The sequence below is a fragment of the Archocentrus centrarchus genome, chromosome 10 (assembly GCF_007364275.1).
Source record: "Archocentrus centrarchus isolate MPI-CPG fArcCen1 chromosome 10, fArcCen1, whole genome shotgun sequence".
Taxonomy (NCBI): Eukaryota; Metazoa; Chordata; class Actinopteri; order Cichliformes; family Cichlidae; genus Archocentrus; species Archocentrus centrarchus.
The window spans coordinates 1,344,258-1,360,201 of NC_044355.1; the positions used below are offsets into that span (position 1 = coordinate 1,344,258).

At 44.4% G+C, this 15,944-nt stretch overlaps 1 protein-coding gene across 4 annotated transcripts in view; it reads right to left on the reverse strand.

The window, feature by feature from the left end:
- The window catches only part of slc44a1b (solute carrier family 44 member 1b), a 28,242-nt gene that overhangs the window by 11,785 nt on the left and 513 nt on the right, over positions 1-15,944 (reverse strand). For 3 of the 4 annotated variants that reach the window (XM_030739864.1, XM_030739862.1, XM_030739865.1), the window contains exons 2-7: positions 12,095-12,184; positions 8,376-8,518; positions 4,005-4,141; positions 510-603; positions 257-426; positions 25-114 (exon numbers count right to left, since the gene is read on the reverse strand). In XM_030739864.1, the coding sequence (XP_030595724.1) occupies positions 25-114; positions 257-426; positions 510-603; positions 4,005-4,141; positions 8,376-8,518; positions 12,095-12,184 (724 nt within the window). Of the gene's footprint in view, positions 1-24; positions 115-256; positions 427-509; positions 604-4,004; positions 4,142-8,375; positions 8,519-12,094; positions 12,185-12,618; positions 12,918-15,944 lie in introns of those variants that run through there. The other variant, XM_030739863.1, reaches the window with a different exon arrangement.

Below are 15,944 nucleotides of genomic sequence, written 5' to 3' on the forward strand. Positions count from 1 at the left end.
CAAACAGACAGGAAGTGATCTCACCAAGGGATCCAAGGACAACCAATGAGGTGAGGATCCAGACGAGGACGGCAGAGATGTAACGAATGATCACCATGAGGATCATGGAGAGGACTGAAAGAGAGAGAGAGAGCAAAGACACTCAGCTTATTGGAAGCGATATTAGAGCCTCAAGTGGCCATTAGAGGAACTGCTGTTTTTGGCACTTCCATGTGCAAATAATTTTTTCATCCTGGAAGTTGAAGCTTGTTCTCACACAGTGCGAGGACACACAGTCCGATGATGATCTCTTTACTGGCAGCGACACCGGCGATCAGTCGGTGCAGAACGCTGTTATCCCCCACAAACGTCACCACAGCCTCCGCAAACCGTGCGTAGCAGGAAATGTCCACCGGGGTGCAGCGGTTAAACACTGGCAGCGGTTTGCTGAGAATAGGAGACAGAGGTCAGAGGTCACAGATAAAGTGTGTGAGTGTGTCTGGAGTTTGGGGTGCAGAGCTGCTACATACCTTGGTGGAACAGGTAGTTTGGGACACTTGGTGAACCTCTCAGGGAGACCAGGATATTTATGACCTGCTAACTCGTAGGAGCACAGCTCAGAGCCTGAAACAGAAAAAACTGCCATCATCATATTATAAATAATGAAGAAGCTTCTGTTACAGCCCTTTAGATGCAGAGAAGGTCTTTGTAGGGTTTAACAGTCCTAGTTCTTCTGTGTGTTGAACTAAAGGTTTGAGTTTGAAAAAAAAAAAAACTTCAGAAACCCGATTCATAAAAACACCAAAAAAAGAGAAATCTAATTTTTATTAAACGAGGGTCTCACCAGGTGCTCCTCCATCAACACTGCTGTTACACTCGCAATCAAGCTTCTGAAATAACTGTACGATCACAACCACAAATCTATGGAAGAACAACGGGACACACTGAGCACTGACTATCACTGTATGCTGATATCATTCTGTTTATCACAAAATTAAACAGATCAGTTGCAGCTTTACTACATTCATTTAAAAAACATCAGTGTGATGCTGGTGATTTACAGCATCACACTGATGTATGAGGATAATAAGTCCATGACTTGATGGAAAACAGTTGCATTCAAGTATTAACAACACTGTAAATAAAAGAGGTCCAGGAAAGCTCCCACCTGTTTCTACTGCTAATCTAAAACATCCATCCATTCGCTTATCCTGTTCAGAGTCGCGGGGGGGGTGGAGCCCCCCCCCCTCATGAGAGAGGGAGAAGCCTGGGTGGAATCAAACCCAGACCTTCCAGATGGTATCCTAACTGTGAGGCAGCAGTGCTAACCACTGCTCCACCTAATCTAAAATACTTAAAAAAATAATAATAAACTTTATTTATGAACCGCTTTTGAAAACTGAGAGCCAAGGTATTTATGGGAAAATTCAGATAAATCAGTACAATAAATCTAAAAATCAGGTTACTAAAAATTACAAATACGGCACCATTACTCAACTATGAGCCTACTTGCGTTTACATTCATGATTTAATTTTAAAATATTTGCTAAACTCATTCTGTGAGTGGTTTATACAGAGCTATAAGCTATAAATCCTGAAGGTTTAGCTGCTGAAGTAAAGGAGTAAGTCAGCCTCTGGAAAAGCAGGTGCATACATTTTTGACACTCGCAGCATTTGGTATTTTATCTGTTTACCAAAAAAATCAAAACAGTTAATATAATCTTAACATGCAGCCTCGCAGTTTTAATTTCATGGTGCTCACCTCCAACCTGGAGGAATAGTTTAGGAATTACAGGTCTGTACTATGTAGCCAACTTGTTTCAAGGTTTTTAACTTCTCATTATTTCTTCATAAATGAAGCAGCTAAAAGGTTGGGATGATTCCAGATGTTTGAGATGGCAGCTGTTTGTGTAAACCCACAAGGTGCAGTCAAAGGAGGTCTTAGTGTCGTTAAACATGCCATCCATGGGCTGCAACCACAACACAAATCCACCGCGGTCCTCAATACCGGGAACAGGAGAGGAGGAAAAGGAGAACACGGGGTTGGTCTCAGCAACATAAAAAGGTCTGCACATCCACAGAAGACCACAGAGAGGATGATCACAGGATCCTTTCCACGGTAAAGAAAAACACTTTCCAGGAGGGAAACATATCGTTACTCTGTTTACCATAAAAAAAAGATTTCACAGAGCAAATCCAGTGGGTTCAGCAGCTGCACAGAAAAAGTCTGACCACCTCTGAACAGCAAACTAAAACCAACCTGTAATAGAATGATGGGGGAAAAAGGATTTGAACAGCTCAGGATGGGAAGAATACATGATGAGCTGTGAAACAGTGTGATGCATGGACCAGCATGGCTTCCACTGACACTGGGTCACTGGCTTTTACTGATGGATGTGAAGACAGAAGCAGCCAGATGAACTCTGAACTGTGTAAGGATATACTCTGCTCAGATTCAGGCAGTAGATGAACAACAAGCCAAAACATACTTGGAAATCAACCCAGGGAAAGAAATGGAATATTGGATCAGCTGATCTCAGCCTGTCTGAGCTGGATTTCACCTCTGCAGACAAAACTAACGGCACAAAGAGCCATTACCAAATATCAGATGAAGACAGCTGCAGTAAATGCTGCAGAAGATGGCTATAATGCACCTAGAAGCCTTTTGCTGCCCATCGTTAACAAAAACTACCCATCATTAGACCGATACCTGTGACACAGTGATATCAGATGGGACTAAACTCCCTTTCTAATGTTTATTTCAGTTTTTAAAACAATTTAGCCACTTGGGCTTTAATTTATTTGTGCAACATTGATGGTTTTGTTTATCAAATGGTCACACATAACAGAAAATTGTGTAAATTTGTATCAAACAAGTGTGTGATCATGCTTCCTAGCATGTGTAGTCACCACCCAAAGGCCATTCTTAGCCAAGAAAAACTCCACATAAACAGGAGAAACATGCAAAGCCACAGATGACTACAACCATCAAAATCTGCAGTGTGGAAATCATTCAAAAAACAAAAATACAGACGCATGGCTGAGTGTGAGCGCGCTGGAGCCGGGCCTCTGTGACAGGCTGCTCAGGTGTAGCAGATAAACTGGCTCCTCTGTGCGAGGCTGTGACAGTACATCCTTTCATAAACGCCTGCCAGAGGAGCTGTGAGGTCACCTGATCAAGTATCTGCCGTCACGTTTCAACACGTTTGTGTCTGAAACAAACAGTGAGCGCTCTGAGTCACAGAGCGGCCATGACGGAGGAGAAGCGGAGCAGAGTGGCACCAACGATACGACACATATTAATGCTGCCTTTGTTACTGTACTGTAAGTTCAGTATACTGCTGTGTACTGTTGGTGTGTCCGGTCTGCAGACATTCAATCATCACAGTGACGTGATGGCGAGCGGGCCGCCAAGTGCTGACATCACTGCTTCCTTTAAAACCAGCTAAAGGTTTGCACTTCGGTCTCTGTGAGAACATCCAGTCGGATTCACTTCCAGCACTTCACCTGCTGTTACCTTTATCACTTGTATGCTTTCACCTCCAAAACATCACCTTTGACCTTTAAAACATCACCTGTCCTTCATATATATAACACCTCCAAAACAAAACAAAACAGCGCCCTCTAGTGCCTGTTTTTGCTATCATCTCCAACACTTCTATTTTTAATGTTTCTGTTCCCTTCATATTTCATACTTTACCTGCTTTTATCTTATTGTTTTCCATTCTGCACGCTTTGACCTCAACACATCACATGTGCGTTTTCACCTCCAGCACATCACCCAGTCTCAACTTTAACACCCTGCATGAGCTTCCACATATGACCCATCGTGACCTCCCAAACGTTACCTGCTTTAAATGCTTGACCTTGGTGCTTCAGACTCAAATACATTTCCCATCAACCCCCTGTCCTGTCTCTAGAGCCAAGAGCACAGCCTGTCTGTCCCTCAGGTCAGTGGTGAAAAAAAGATGTTGATATCAGGACACTCGGGTGTGCAAGGAGTCATGTGACAGTTATGCCCTCACCATTGATCATGGCGAACCTCTTTAGGTCCTGGTAGGTCTTCAGCTCCTCAGTGGGACACAGAGACACACAAAGAGCCATGGACTTGATTTTCCTCTGAACGATGTCGACGTTACAGGGATCCAGGAAGAAGACAAACCTGCAAGGGTCAAAAAGCACAGGAAGTCAGCACGTCCTCGTGGAAGATCGGACTGAAGTGTCACAGAGAAAAAACTCGAGTAAAATGCATCTGAAGACCATGAAATCGTCAAAACAGGTGAGACCAAATGGTTTATCAGTGGATTTGTATAAAACTTTCAGTGATGGTGTTTCTAAAACCAGGAAAACCTTCCAACAAATATGAAGCAGTAACCTTAGCAAAAAGAAAAGTTTAATACCAGGAACTGTTGATAAAGACCACAGAGAACAGCTTCAGAGGGTTAGGGCTCTTCTTCTTCAGATGCAGGGAGGGCCTTCAGCGGGGCTCAGTGTCCCTTTTTTTCATTGTGTTTTAATGATTTGGGTGTGAAAATAAATCAGAAAGTGGATCCACATGTTTTATTGAATGTCAGCTGAAGAAATGTATCATCACATTAACCAAACACATGGAATACAAACTGGACAGACGTCACTATATACTGGTGATGTAATTTTATTAATTTCAGCATAAACACTACATCAGCCACAGCTGCCTGAAGTCAGACCAGCAGCTGCTTCCTGTTCTGCGGTCCTTCGTGCATCAGTGCTGCTCCTGTCTGAGTCTTTAACGTACTGCAGACTCCAAACGACTGCTGAATTTAGGCAGCCCACTCTGCCCAGTTTGATAATCCCGACTTGAGTCATGAACAGAAGTGTTTGAGTAAAAATAGAAGCTGAGACCGAGCAGAGGAGGATTAAAGCCGAGCAGAATGCAGGAATGTAGATGTGGGAGAAACGTGTGACTCAACAACAAACCGAAACAAAGAGCCACAAAGTCTGCAGAGACCCAAACCTACACCGCAAAACCCTCGCCGTTCCTCTCCTACAGCGACGGGAATCCGCGATCCTGTGATCCCGCTCGCTTCACCTGAGATCACCTCTCTGTGCCCAGCCACGTGTTCCCGTGGGTTTACAGCAGCTGATTCACCATCAGCCACAACGTCTCAGAGATCAACGAGTCTGAGCTGACAGATGTCTGACAAATCACTGTGTGCAGAAGTAGGTCTCACATCACCTCCAAACTCCACCAGCGGCTCGTCTTCTAGCAGGTATGTGTGAGTGTGTGTGTGTGTGTGTGTGTGTGTGTGTGTGTGTGTGTGTGTGTGTGTGTGTGTGTGTGTGTGTGTGTGTGTGTGTGTGTGTGTGTGTGCACTGATGAATCACAGCTCTCAGCTGGTGTCAGCATAATCAGCCCCGAATTCTCCCACAGGACCTCAAACACATCGAGTGCTGAAGTGCCAGGATGAGCCACAACAATGCTCTAAAAATACTGAAGTCCTACTTTAGTACTACTGCAAATTAACAGTACAGAACAGAACTGCAATACAACCAAAATACAAACAGAAGTACTAAAGAATTACAGTAAAATTAAAAATGACAAATACACAATAAGCACATTTCAAAATAACTGTAAAAAAACCTCCATCTTTAACTTAAAACAATATTTATGCAATAAAATCCCACCAAAATAAACTGAACTGCTACACACTGAGAAAACTTTATGAACTATAACGATTACTACCTTTATTTGACTTTTGAATTCCATAAATACAACCTTCATAAACCAAAAATACAACTATTATCCACTCAATATTCTCTTCACAAAAAAACTGCCAACATTACAATCAAAAATACCACCTTCCAAAATAAAAAATGAGAAACATATAGACTAATAGGCTGGACTACAAAAACTGTGTAGGAAAAACCTACAGGACAAAGAGCCAGAATCAGCACTCTGATCATTTTTACAGTGTTTTTTTCACTGGAGTTTATTATTTACTCAAATATCAGACATTTCTGTAGCAGCAACAGCACAGATTCCTGTCAAATATAGTAACAGACTCGATGCTTTAACTGTACGAGGACCAATATCTTACTCTAATGAACGTACCGTATGTACATGCAGGGTTCTAGCTAGCGTTTGGTGGTCTTGCACCGGGCTGAGAATTTCACCCCGCGTACTCCACCCCATCACCAATACTACACTGATTTTTTTTTTCTCTCTCGCTAGATCGCTGCACTATAGTATTATTTCACAACAATTTGCAATCTGCCACCGGGCACGGCCAGTTTCGTTCACAATGTGCACGCATAATCTCGTGACGGTCCTGTTCATGCTTGATTTCACGGAAGTGCTTTTAGATGGATCGATAAAACATCTGGATTATAAAGTGTTTGTTGTGTACACATTTTACATGATTTCTGCAAAACCCATTAGTAGAAGGAAACGGCGCTCTGGGAGATGCTGAATGCATGATATGTCATCCATCCATCCATGTATCCATCCATCCATCCATCCATCCATCCATCCAACCATGTATCCATTTATCCATTTATCCATCATCCATCCATCCATCCATCATGTATCCATTTATCCATCCATCCATCCATCCATCATGTATCTATCCATCCAACCATGTATCATTTTATCCATCCATCCATCATGTATCCATCCATCCATCCATGTATCCATCCATCCAACCATGTATCCATCCATCCATGTATCCATCCATCCAACCATGTATCCATTTATCCATCCATCCATGAATCCATCCATCCATGTATCCATCCATCCAACCATGTATCCATCCATCCATGTAACATCCAACCATCCATGCATCCATCCATTTATCCATCATCCATCCATCCAACCATGTATCCATCCATCCATCCATGTAACATCCAACCATCCATCCATTTATCCATCATCCATCCATCCATCCATCCATCCATATATCCATTTATCCACCCATCCATCAATGTAACATCCAACCATGTATCCATCTAACCATCCTTGTAACCATCCAACCATCCATGTATCCATCCATCCATGTATCCATCCATCCAACCATGTATCCATTTATCCATACATCCATCCATGTAACATCCAACCATCCATGCATCCATCCATTTATCCATCATCCATCCATCCATCCATGCATCCATCCAACCATGTATCCATCCATCCATCCATGTAACATCCAACCATCCATGCATCCATCCATTTATCCATCATCCATCCATATACCCATTTATCCACCCATCCATCAATGTAACATCCAACCATGTATCCATCTAACCATCCTTGTAACCATCCAACCATCCATGTATCCATCCATCCATGTAACCATCCAACCATCCATGTATCCATCCATCCATGTAACCATCCAACCATCCATGTATCCATCCATCCATGTATCCATGCTCTTCTTTTACATTCCATTTTTACCGTATTTTCCGGAGTATAAGTCGCACTTTTTTTCATAGTTTGGCTGGGGGTGCGACCTATACTCCGGAGCGACGTATATGTGACATTTATAACACATGAACCAAAATACTCCAGCCACTTGACATCTCCGTGAACTGCAGCTTTAAGGCAGTCTTGCGTAACCTGTGGGCACAGTGGATGATGGATGGAGAGCACAGCTTAACGGCAACTGGGAGAATGCGCCACCCAACTTTCCTGGAAGTCATTGGATGGATCAAGAAAACATGGGCTTCAGTGACAAACCATCCTGTTGGGATTCAGAAAGGCTGGAATAATTGGAACTGCAGCTGACGACGAGTCTGACTAACGCGACACAGAAGAGGAAGCGGCGCTTCGTCTACGGAGTGTACGGAATTGTTTAGAAGTGACACAGAGGATGAAGAATTCAATGGATTGATGGTTTGGTTAACTTGTTAGTATGTTCTTTATGCTATTGTTATCTGAATAACTTAATGTTACGTTAACATACCGAACACGTGTTTGTTGTGCGTCATGTAGCTGAATGTGCTACGTTAGCATAATGTAGGCGTAACCGTGTTCGTCCTGTTCTTTAATCCATTATTATTTTAAATTGCCGTTCAAGATGGAATTTCTGCTCTGGGTCTCGGATTCTATCAAACCCCCCCCCCCAAAAAAAGTGCGACTTATAGTCCAGTGCGACCTATATATGTTTTTTTCTTCTTTATTATGCATTTTTTGGCTGGTGCGACCTATACTCCGGAGCGACGTATAGTCCGAAAAATACGGTAAGTGTTTACAAGTTTTGTCATCTGACTATATCCGGTGGTATATATTAAGAATAACCTAATATACATGTCTGTGCCATACATGAGCGCAGCGAAAAGTCGCTGCAGGCCTGCTATGTAAATGCCATCAACCACTAAGGCCCATTTTAAGACAAAAAACTGAAGAAAACACAAGTACTCACTTCCTGTCGGTGTGGTCGAGGCCACTCAGTCTGACGCCTTCAATCTGTTCGTTGCGTTGGCCGCAAGTGTTACCGTAGCTGTCATATCCGAAGACAAGGCGAGCGGCGCCGCCGGTGACGATGGTGAAGCCGCAGATGCTGCCCTGGAGGACAGGAAGGAAGCAACAGTCAGCAAATGCAAACAGACACCATCAGCACTGTCTGCTTGCTCCACTGCACCTTACATCTTAATTCACATCAATAATCAATAATCTATTCTGATCATCTGCATAGATTTGATTCTGGACCTTCAGTTTTTGGATGGTTGTGAAACATCGTGTGTTAGCTGCACTGATATTTGCATCAGACTCTAAACATGCATGTAAACCTCTCAGCAGATAATCAATGTTAAATGGCTGAGCCCAGATCAAGTTCTAATAAAATCAGGACATCACTGTGAAAAATTTGGAACCACATGACGTCCAAAAGGAGGTTTAAATCCAAAGAAATCAGGGCTGAGTATCAGTTTTTCTGACCTGAACAGGTTTAGATCTGCTGTTTATTCTCCACTCATCATAAAACTTTCATGCCTCTATTTCTGTCCTGGGTTCAGTCGTAAAACCAAACTGCTCCTGACCAGTCAGATCTCTGCCTGAGGCTCTACCAGCCAATCAGCTGCCTGCTCTGCTGCTGCTCTCTGCTTCAACACGAATCTTAATATGGATTTCAAAACTACATTAATTCTGTATTTTGCCCACAGGCGACATTCACTAAACTTCTACTTCAGTTTAATTTGTTCTGATTACAGTTTTTTTTTAGCCGCCTCACAAGTCTGACAGCTACTTTTAGTACGAAGCGTTTAATGAACGTATCGTAGTGTCAAAGCAAAAATACAGACTCTAATAATGAGGGAGTTACCCAAACCAAACAGACTGCAACCCCTTCATCACTTTAACGTTCGACTTGAAGGAACCTTTTGGTGCTGTAGTTACAGTTCAAACTGCCTTCTGCTTCAATAACATGTGAGGAAAGAGGTGCTGTTCAAGTTTCAGCAGTTTTTATCTGAGTTGTTGATCCAACGTGTGAAAATCTTCCCTCAACCTTCGAAAGTGAAGCGGTCTGTTCCTCGACTTTTTTTCCTCAGACGTGTCAGATTATGATAACAGAAAGAAGAGGAACCACCGGCACTGGTAAAAATACTTCACTGTATTTATTAAAGGGCAAACAGATGGAGGTGTTTTAGCAGTTACTGTGTTACACAGAAAACAAACAGCTGAACACTGATCTGATACAATAAGGGAATTAAATGGTAATGAAGTGGTAAAGATTTTCTGTATGCAGTATTCACGCGTGTACAGTAAATGCTGCGAGTTTGTGAGATTTTTATCATAAATCTGACTTTTCTTTTGTACCTCTTTAAATTTGAGAAAAACACAAATTACAATGAAGAAAACTGAAGTTCACGAAGAAAAACTCACAAATGAAGAAGAAACAAAACAAATGAATCACATTTCTTAGTCTTTTCACATCACTGACTCAACATGAACAGCACCGTGTTACTGAAGCAGGCGGCAGTTTGAAGAGACTCCAGAGGTTTCTGTAACGCTTCACTGACTCTCCTCTTCATACATGTTTTCCTCCCACGCGTCTCATGGCCGCACACACTTCTACCTTCATCCTCACTCTCTCACTGCTCAGCCCAGTGATGGGGGGGCCTCAGAGTCAGCGCTTTATGAGAAAACTTTAAGTTAAAACTGCTTTTTGGGGGTTAATACTGGGCTCGACCTTTTCTAAACAGCAGCCACTTTTCTGGGTACGTCTGTTCAGATGGCTTTGAGCTGTTAGGAAAGCAACAGTAACTCAAATATCCACTAAGGTATGCAGAGGAGCATCTCTGAACACACAGCCATGAAGCAGATGGGCTACAGCAGCAGAAGAGCACACTGGGTACCACTTCTGTCAGCTAAGTTCACACGGACTCACCAACACTGGACAACAGAAGATTAGAACAATTTCTGCTGCGTTATTCAGATGTAGGGTCAGAGTTGGGTTTAAACAACATGAGACTGCTGTTGCAGTGATGGTGTGATGGGGGGATATTTTTGGCACATTTTAGGCCCCTCAGTACAAACTGAGCATCACTTAAACACCACAGCCTGCCCACGTCCATCCTGTACGATCACAGTGCACCATCGTCTGATGGCTGCTCCCAGCAGGATAACACACCATGTCTCAAAGCTCAGATCATCTCAAACTGGTTTCTTGCACATGACAAAGAGTTCACTGCACTCAGACGGCCTCCACAGTCACAGCTCTCAGTCCAGCAGAGCACCTTTGGGATGTGGTGGAACGGGAGATTCACATCACGGATGCAGCTGAAACATCTGCAGCAGCTGTGATGCTGTCATGTCAACATGGACCAACATCTCTGAGGAACGTTTCCAGAACCCTGCTGAATCTGTGCCACGAAGAATTAAAGCAAAAGCGGGTCCAAGCTGGTCGCAGCGAGGTGTAGCTGTTAAATGAGTGTAATCGTTGGTGTTTGTCAGATTGTAAGATTTATGACGTTTAGAACTGTCCAGTAATACAGTACAGCCAAACAAACACCTGAGTGTCAGGGAGCCATCCCAGTGTCAATAAACAGATGCACCAAAGCCTCCTCAGGTGCTGCGTTGACATATTTGAACAAAGACTGAGGTTCAGGTGTCCAGTTTGCTTTGGGCAGGTTCCTAACTGAGTGCAGTGAAGCAGCCACACAGCAGCCATAACGAGCGCTGTTCGAATATCCAACTGTTTTATAGGAAATCATTCAGAAACCAATAAAATGATTTTGTGAGCAACACAGAGAGAAGATCTGAGCTGATAATCACTGATGAAAGATGTGCGCTGCACCCAAAGGCCTGAAGGGCACCACTGCATCTGTAGAACCCCCCCATATAACCCCTGTGGGCTCATTGGAGGAAACCAGCACAGTATTAGTTATTTTGTGAGGTATTACTACTGTATTATTGGAAGTATTAAAACTGTAGTATCACTGGTCCTGAGGGTTATCATTACTGTAATCCTGATGGTCTACTGCATAGACTGAAGATGGCGGCGCACACAGACGCAGCAGCTCTTCCTCCAGTCTCACTGTACATTCTGTCTATGACAAGTAAAGGTACTCTATTCTACAGCCTTACTGTACTGTTGTTACTGCAGTAATACTATAGGATTGAGCTCATCATTACTGTAATTCTGGGGTATTACTGTTTGACTGAGGGTTTTATTACTACAATATTAATGTAGAATGAAGAGTACCATTAATGCAATACTGGGATATTATTACCATAGTGTCACTGTAGTATTGTGAGGTATTATGCTGCTATAGGCCGGGGGGGAGGGGGGGGGGTACCCCACTCTGCATTTAATCATTAGTTATTATTAAAGGGAGTTTTTCCTTCCTACTGTCACCAAGTGCTGCTCACAGGGGGTCATTTAGACTGCTGGGTTTTCTCTGTATTATTGGAGGGTCTGTACCTACAATATAAAGCACCTTGAGGCGACTGTTTGTTGTGATTTGGCGCTATATAAATAACACTGAATTGAACTGAATATTATTACTATAGTATTACTGTACATCTGAGGTATCATTACTGTAATACCACGGAATTATTACCGTGTATTGTGTGGTATTATTACTGTATTACTGTAGTATTACTGTAGTGGTGATGGTGCTGATGGAGGCTTTCTGTGGTTACCATGCCGACGCAGAAGACGGTGAAGAGCAGGAACCAGGGCAGGTCTGTGCAGCTCCGGTCCTCCAGCGGTCTCCATTCTCTCTTTGTCCTCTGAAACACACACACACACACACACACACACACACACACACACACACACACACACACACACACACACACACACACACGGTGAGAGCACAGCCGGGCCTGCAGGACCTCCATCCCTCCCTCCATCCCACCTGTCCCGGCCTGCTAGCTCGGCCCGGCTCGGTTCCATCCCTCGGCTCCGTGTCCGTTTACGGTAGCAGAGAGCGGAGCGGAGCCGCTCGCAGGCCGCGGTGACCCGCCTGTTCCCGGCCGGGGCTGGAGCTAATTGGATTAAACGAGCTGCTGGCTCTAATCTGAGCTCGGCCCTCTGTACTTCCCGGGACCGGTTTCCCTTTCACGGTCACAAAATAAACACACACCGGTGCTCTGCTGAAGGACACACACAGAGGAACGAGGACGGTACCGGACCGAGCCGGACCGGACCGGGCCGCGCTTACCTCCGTGCTACCGCAGCATCCCATTGCAGTCAGGGTGGAGGTGCCCGGAGCCTCACGGAGCTTCACGGAGCTTCAGCTCAGCAGCAGCGGGGGTCTGGAGCCCGACAGGCGGGGGGGAGGGGGGTGGGGGGCGAGGAGGAGACGACCAGCCCCGCGTGATCCCGGAGGCCGAGCCCGGAGCGGAGACGGTCCCGACGGTCAGACTGAACGCTCCGACCCGCTGAGCATTCTACTGTCGGAGGCTACTCCGGGAACCTTACCGAGCGGGGATTAACGGCCGAGGATTTGTCCGCCACACTTCCTGGTGGGCCGTCAGGTGCTGCGGCCATTCATCTCATTGCGCGTGCGCAATTCGTGCCCGCCCCGCGAGCGGAGCTGAACAACAAAATCGTTTTTCCCGGCGGACCCGCAGCTGCAGTACCCACTTTGACCACTAAATGGATTCCAAAGCCAGTGTGGCGCTGTTTCCCCTGTAGAGCTCATTTACACTTGAAACAAAAAGCGCTCAATAAACACATCTTCTAAATAATTATCAACAGTTTTCTCACGCAGACTCAAACAGTCTACACAAAAACTGTAGACTTTGACCTCCTTTCGCCCCCAAACCCACAATAACACATTTCTGCACAGCAGACTCGCAACAGTCTGCTGCATCAAAGGTTCAGACTCTGAGGGGCTCAGTTCTTCATACTGTTCTTTGTACTTTGCGTTTGCGTTTTAAAATAATGTTTACGTTTAAAATACTGTATGCATGATCTACTATGCTGTATTATTATAGATTAGCCGGTAGCAGCATTTGAGTGATGCGTGGCAAGGATAATGTTGTGTGATGCACACATTAATGGATCAATAAGGTTATTAACTTGTGATTGTATCCAACATAAGAGAGATGAATGGAAAGTGTTGGCTATGAGGAGAGAACTGTAATGCATTTTATTAATTTATAAGGGTTTATGGGCCAATGCAGAATTTAAACTGATCCTTTTAATCAGTTTAAATTCCTTGTGGCGAGCACTGAGCAGTGCATCAGCTTTGATTATTTTTTTGAATGTAGTTTTTATTGTCTTATTTGTGTTGTAATCAGGACTTCCACCTAAAAGAGAACTTGCTCTGATCCCTGTTTAAATAAACAAAAGTAAGATTAGATTATGGCGTCGATACAACCAAGAACTACAACCAGGACAGGTCTGTGGATGCTGGACGTGTGAACACACGTGCATCTGACTGCTTTACCCATTTTAATGTTTTCATGGTAGCAAATATGCCACAGCTGTTTGATTTATTAGCAAAACAAAGGTGAATCAGCACTGATGGCAGAGCTGAAGAGGCTCAGATTTTAATTGGCAGTGCCAGGATGGACAGGATCAGAGTCCATCAGAGGGACGGCTCAGAGAGGGCAGGCTGAGATGGTTTGGACGTGTCCAGGGGAGGGAGGGTGGACAGACTGGAAAAAACCTGGAGCTTCCAGGCAGGAGGAACAGAGGAAGACCACAGAGAAGATTAAAGCATGTAGTGAAGGAGGACATGCAGCGGTCGGTGTGACAGAGGAGGATGCTGGGATAGGGTGAGGTAGACGATCTGCTGTGGCGGCCCAAAGCAGAAGAATTGAAGTTTAAACTGAGTTCCTCGCTGACAAATACTGTTTATCTTTCTGATTTTTTCCACTGTCGAGATGTTTGATTTGTGCAGAAGAAGAAGCTGTTCTCCTGCTGCAGGCTGCTTTGTGTTTGCTCTCCTCTTCCTCAGCGTTTATTTGCTGGTGAAGCTGAGGACAGCTGCTGGTTTGAGAAAGCTTTTAAAGAAAGCACTTTGACCTCTGACCCCCACAGACCTCACACAGAAGTGACGTCTTTGTTTCACTTCTATGTGAACGCTCAGTGTGTTGTTTACAGTCTCCACCAGTCACCACACGCAGAACACACAAACATGCATCAACACACACGCTTTCACATGCTGTCATCTCTATCACATCACTGTGACAGAGATGTCATACCTAATGAAAGAAAACAGAAGAAGATCTTTTGGAGCCTTTGCAGCATAAGAAAGGACGCCGTGCCACGGTGCCCACGTGAGGGGACATAAATAAAATATGGGCCCTTTATAATTTCACCATTCGGGTCCAAGTGAGCCCGTTTTGTCACCTGAATGTGAGGCGCTGTGCGGATATCTGCATGCCTGCTGATTCCATGTGACCACGTGTACTCGCCCACAGAAACACAACACACCACAGGTGTGCACGCCCTTCAGGTGAGCTTCACAGAACTGCAAGAGTTACTGCTCACTGTGGCATCTGCTTGTGTCTGAGTGTCCTCCCTGCTGTCGTCTTCGTGCCTTGGTATCAGTTATTGGTCTTTTGGTTATTTTCTCTTTTACTTTATAGTTGTTTAGGTTTCTATTCCTGTCTTTGTGACTGCCTGCCCCGCCCTCATTGTTCTCACCTGTTTTCACCTGTGCCCTGCTCACACCTCTGTCCTGTTTTCAGTCCTCCCGCCTTTTCTACCTCAGACTTCCTCAGATGAATCTCACCCTCCTCGTGTGTGCTCTGGATGTTGGTTTTGGTGTTTCCTTGTGGACTTTGTTCACCTTTTGTACAAACAGCCGAATAAAAAGTTTGCTTTTTGTTGGTATTTGAATCCTCTCCACACTGCACTGACGCATACATGCGAATAAAAACCCAAGTGTGGAGCATGATTTTTCAGAAAGCACCTCTTGTGTTTGCTGCGCCTTCCACATCCACAGTTTCACTCGTGAATGCAGGAAACTGGCCTCAGTCAGCAGCCGCCAGCTGATCCCTGCGTTTCCTGACAGAAATCAGACGAGATTCATATAAAAGTTTAACTTTTTCAAAGCTGCAGAAGGTTTATACGAGATTCAAGTGTCATCGTGTCAAGTACAGCATAGGAACTCTCCAACAATGCATGCTGGGAAGGATGAACTGCTGTGTTTACTACAGAGCAGTTATCTGAGAGCTGAGGTGTTACCCCAAGAATAAAAGTAATCCATCCTTAGCATTCATGCATCTCGCCCAAAGATCTGAAACCAAAGGTCGATTTTCATGCTCGCTGGTCACCATCGAGTGAAGAGTTTGGTCTCTCAGCCCGGCAGCCTCTGCAGCAGGCTGAGGTGACTCTAAGACAGCGAGGATGCTGATTTGCATTCGGTCTTCCACCAAAGTCTCCCATCAGTCTTTAAAGCTGCGCTCAGTCTGCCAGCTTCCTGTAGTCCTTCACAGGCTGACAGAAAATGTTTTAACACACCAAATCATATTTATGAAATCTTATATTTGTGCGCTCTCCCAAACTCTCCCAAGACTTTCAATGAGGTTT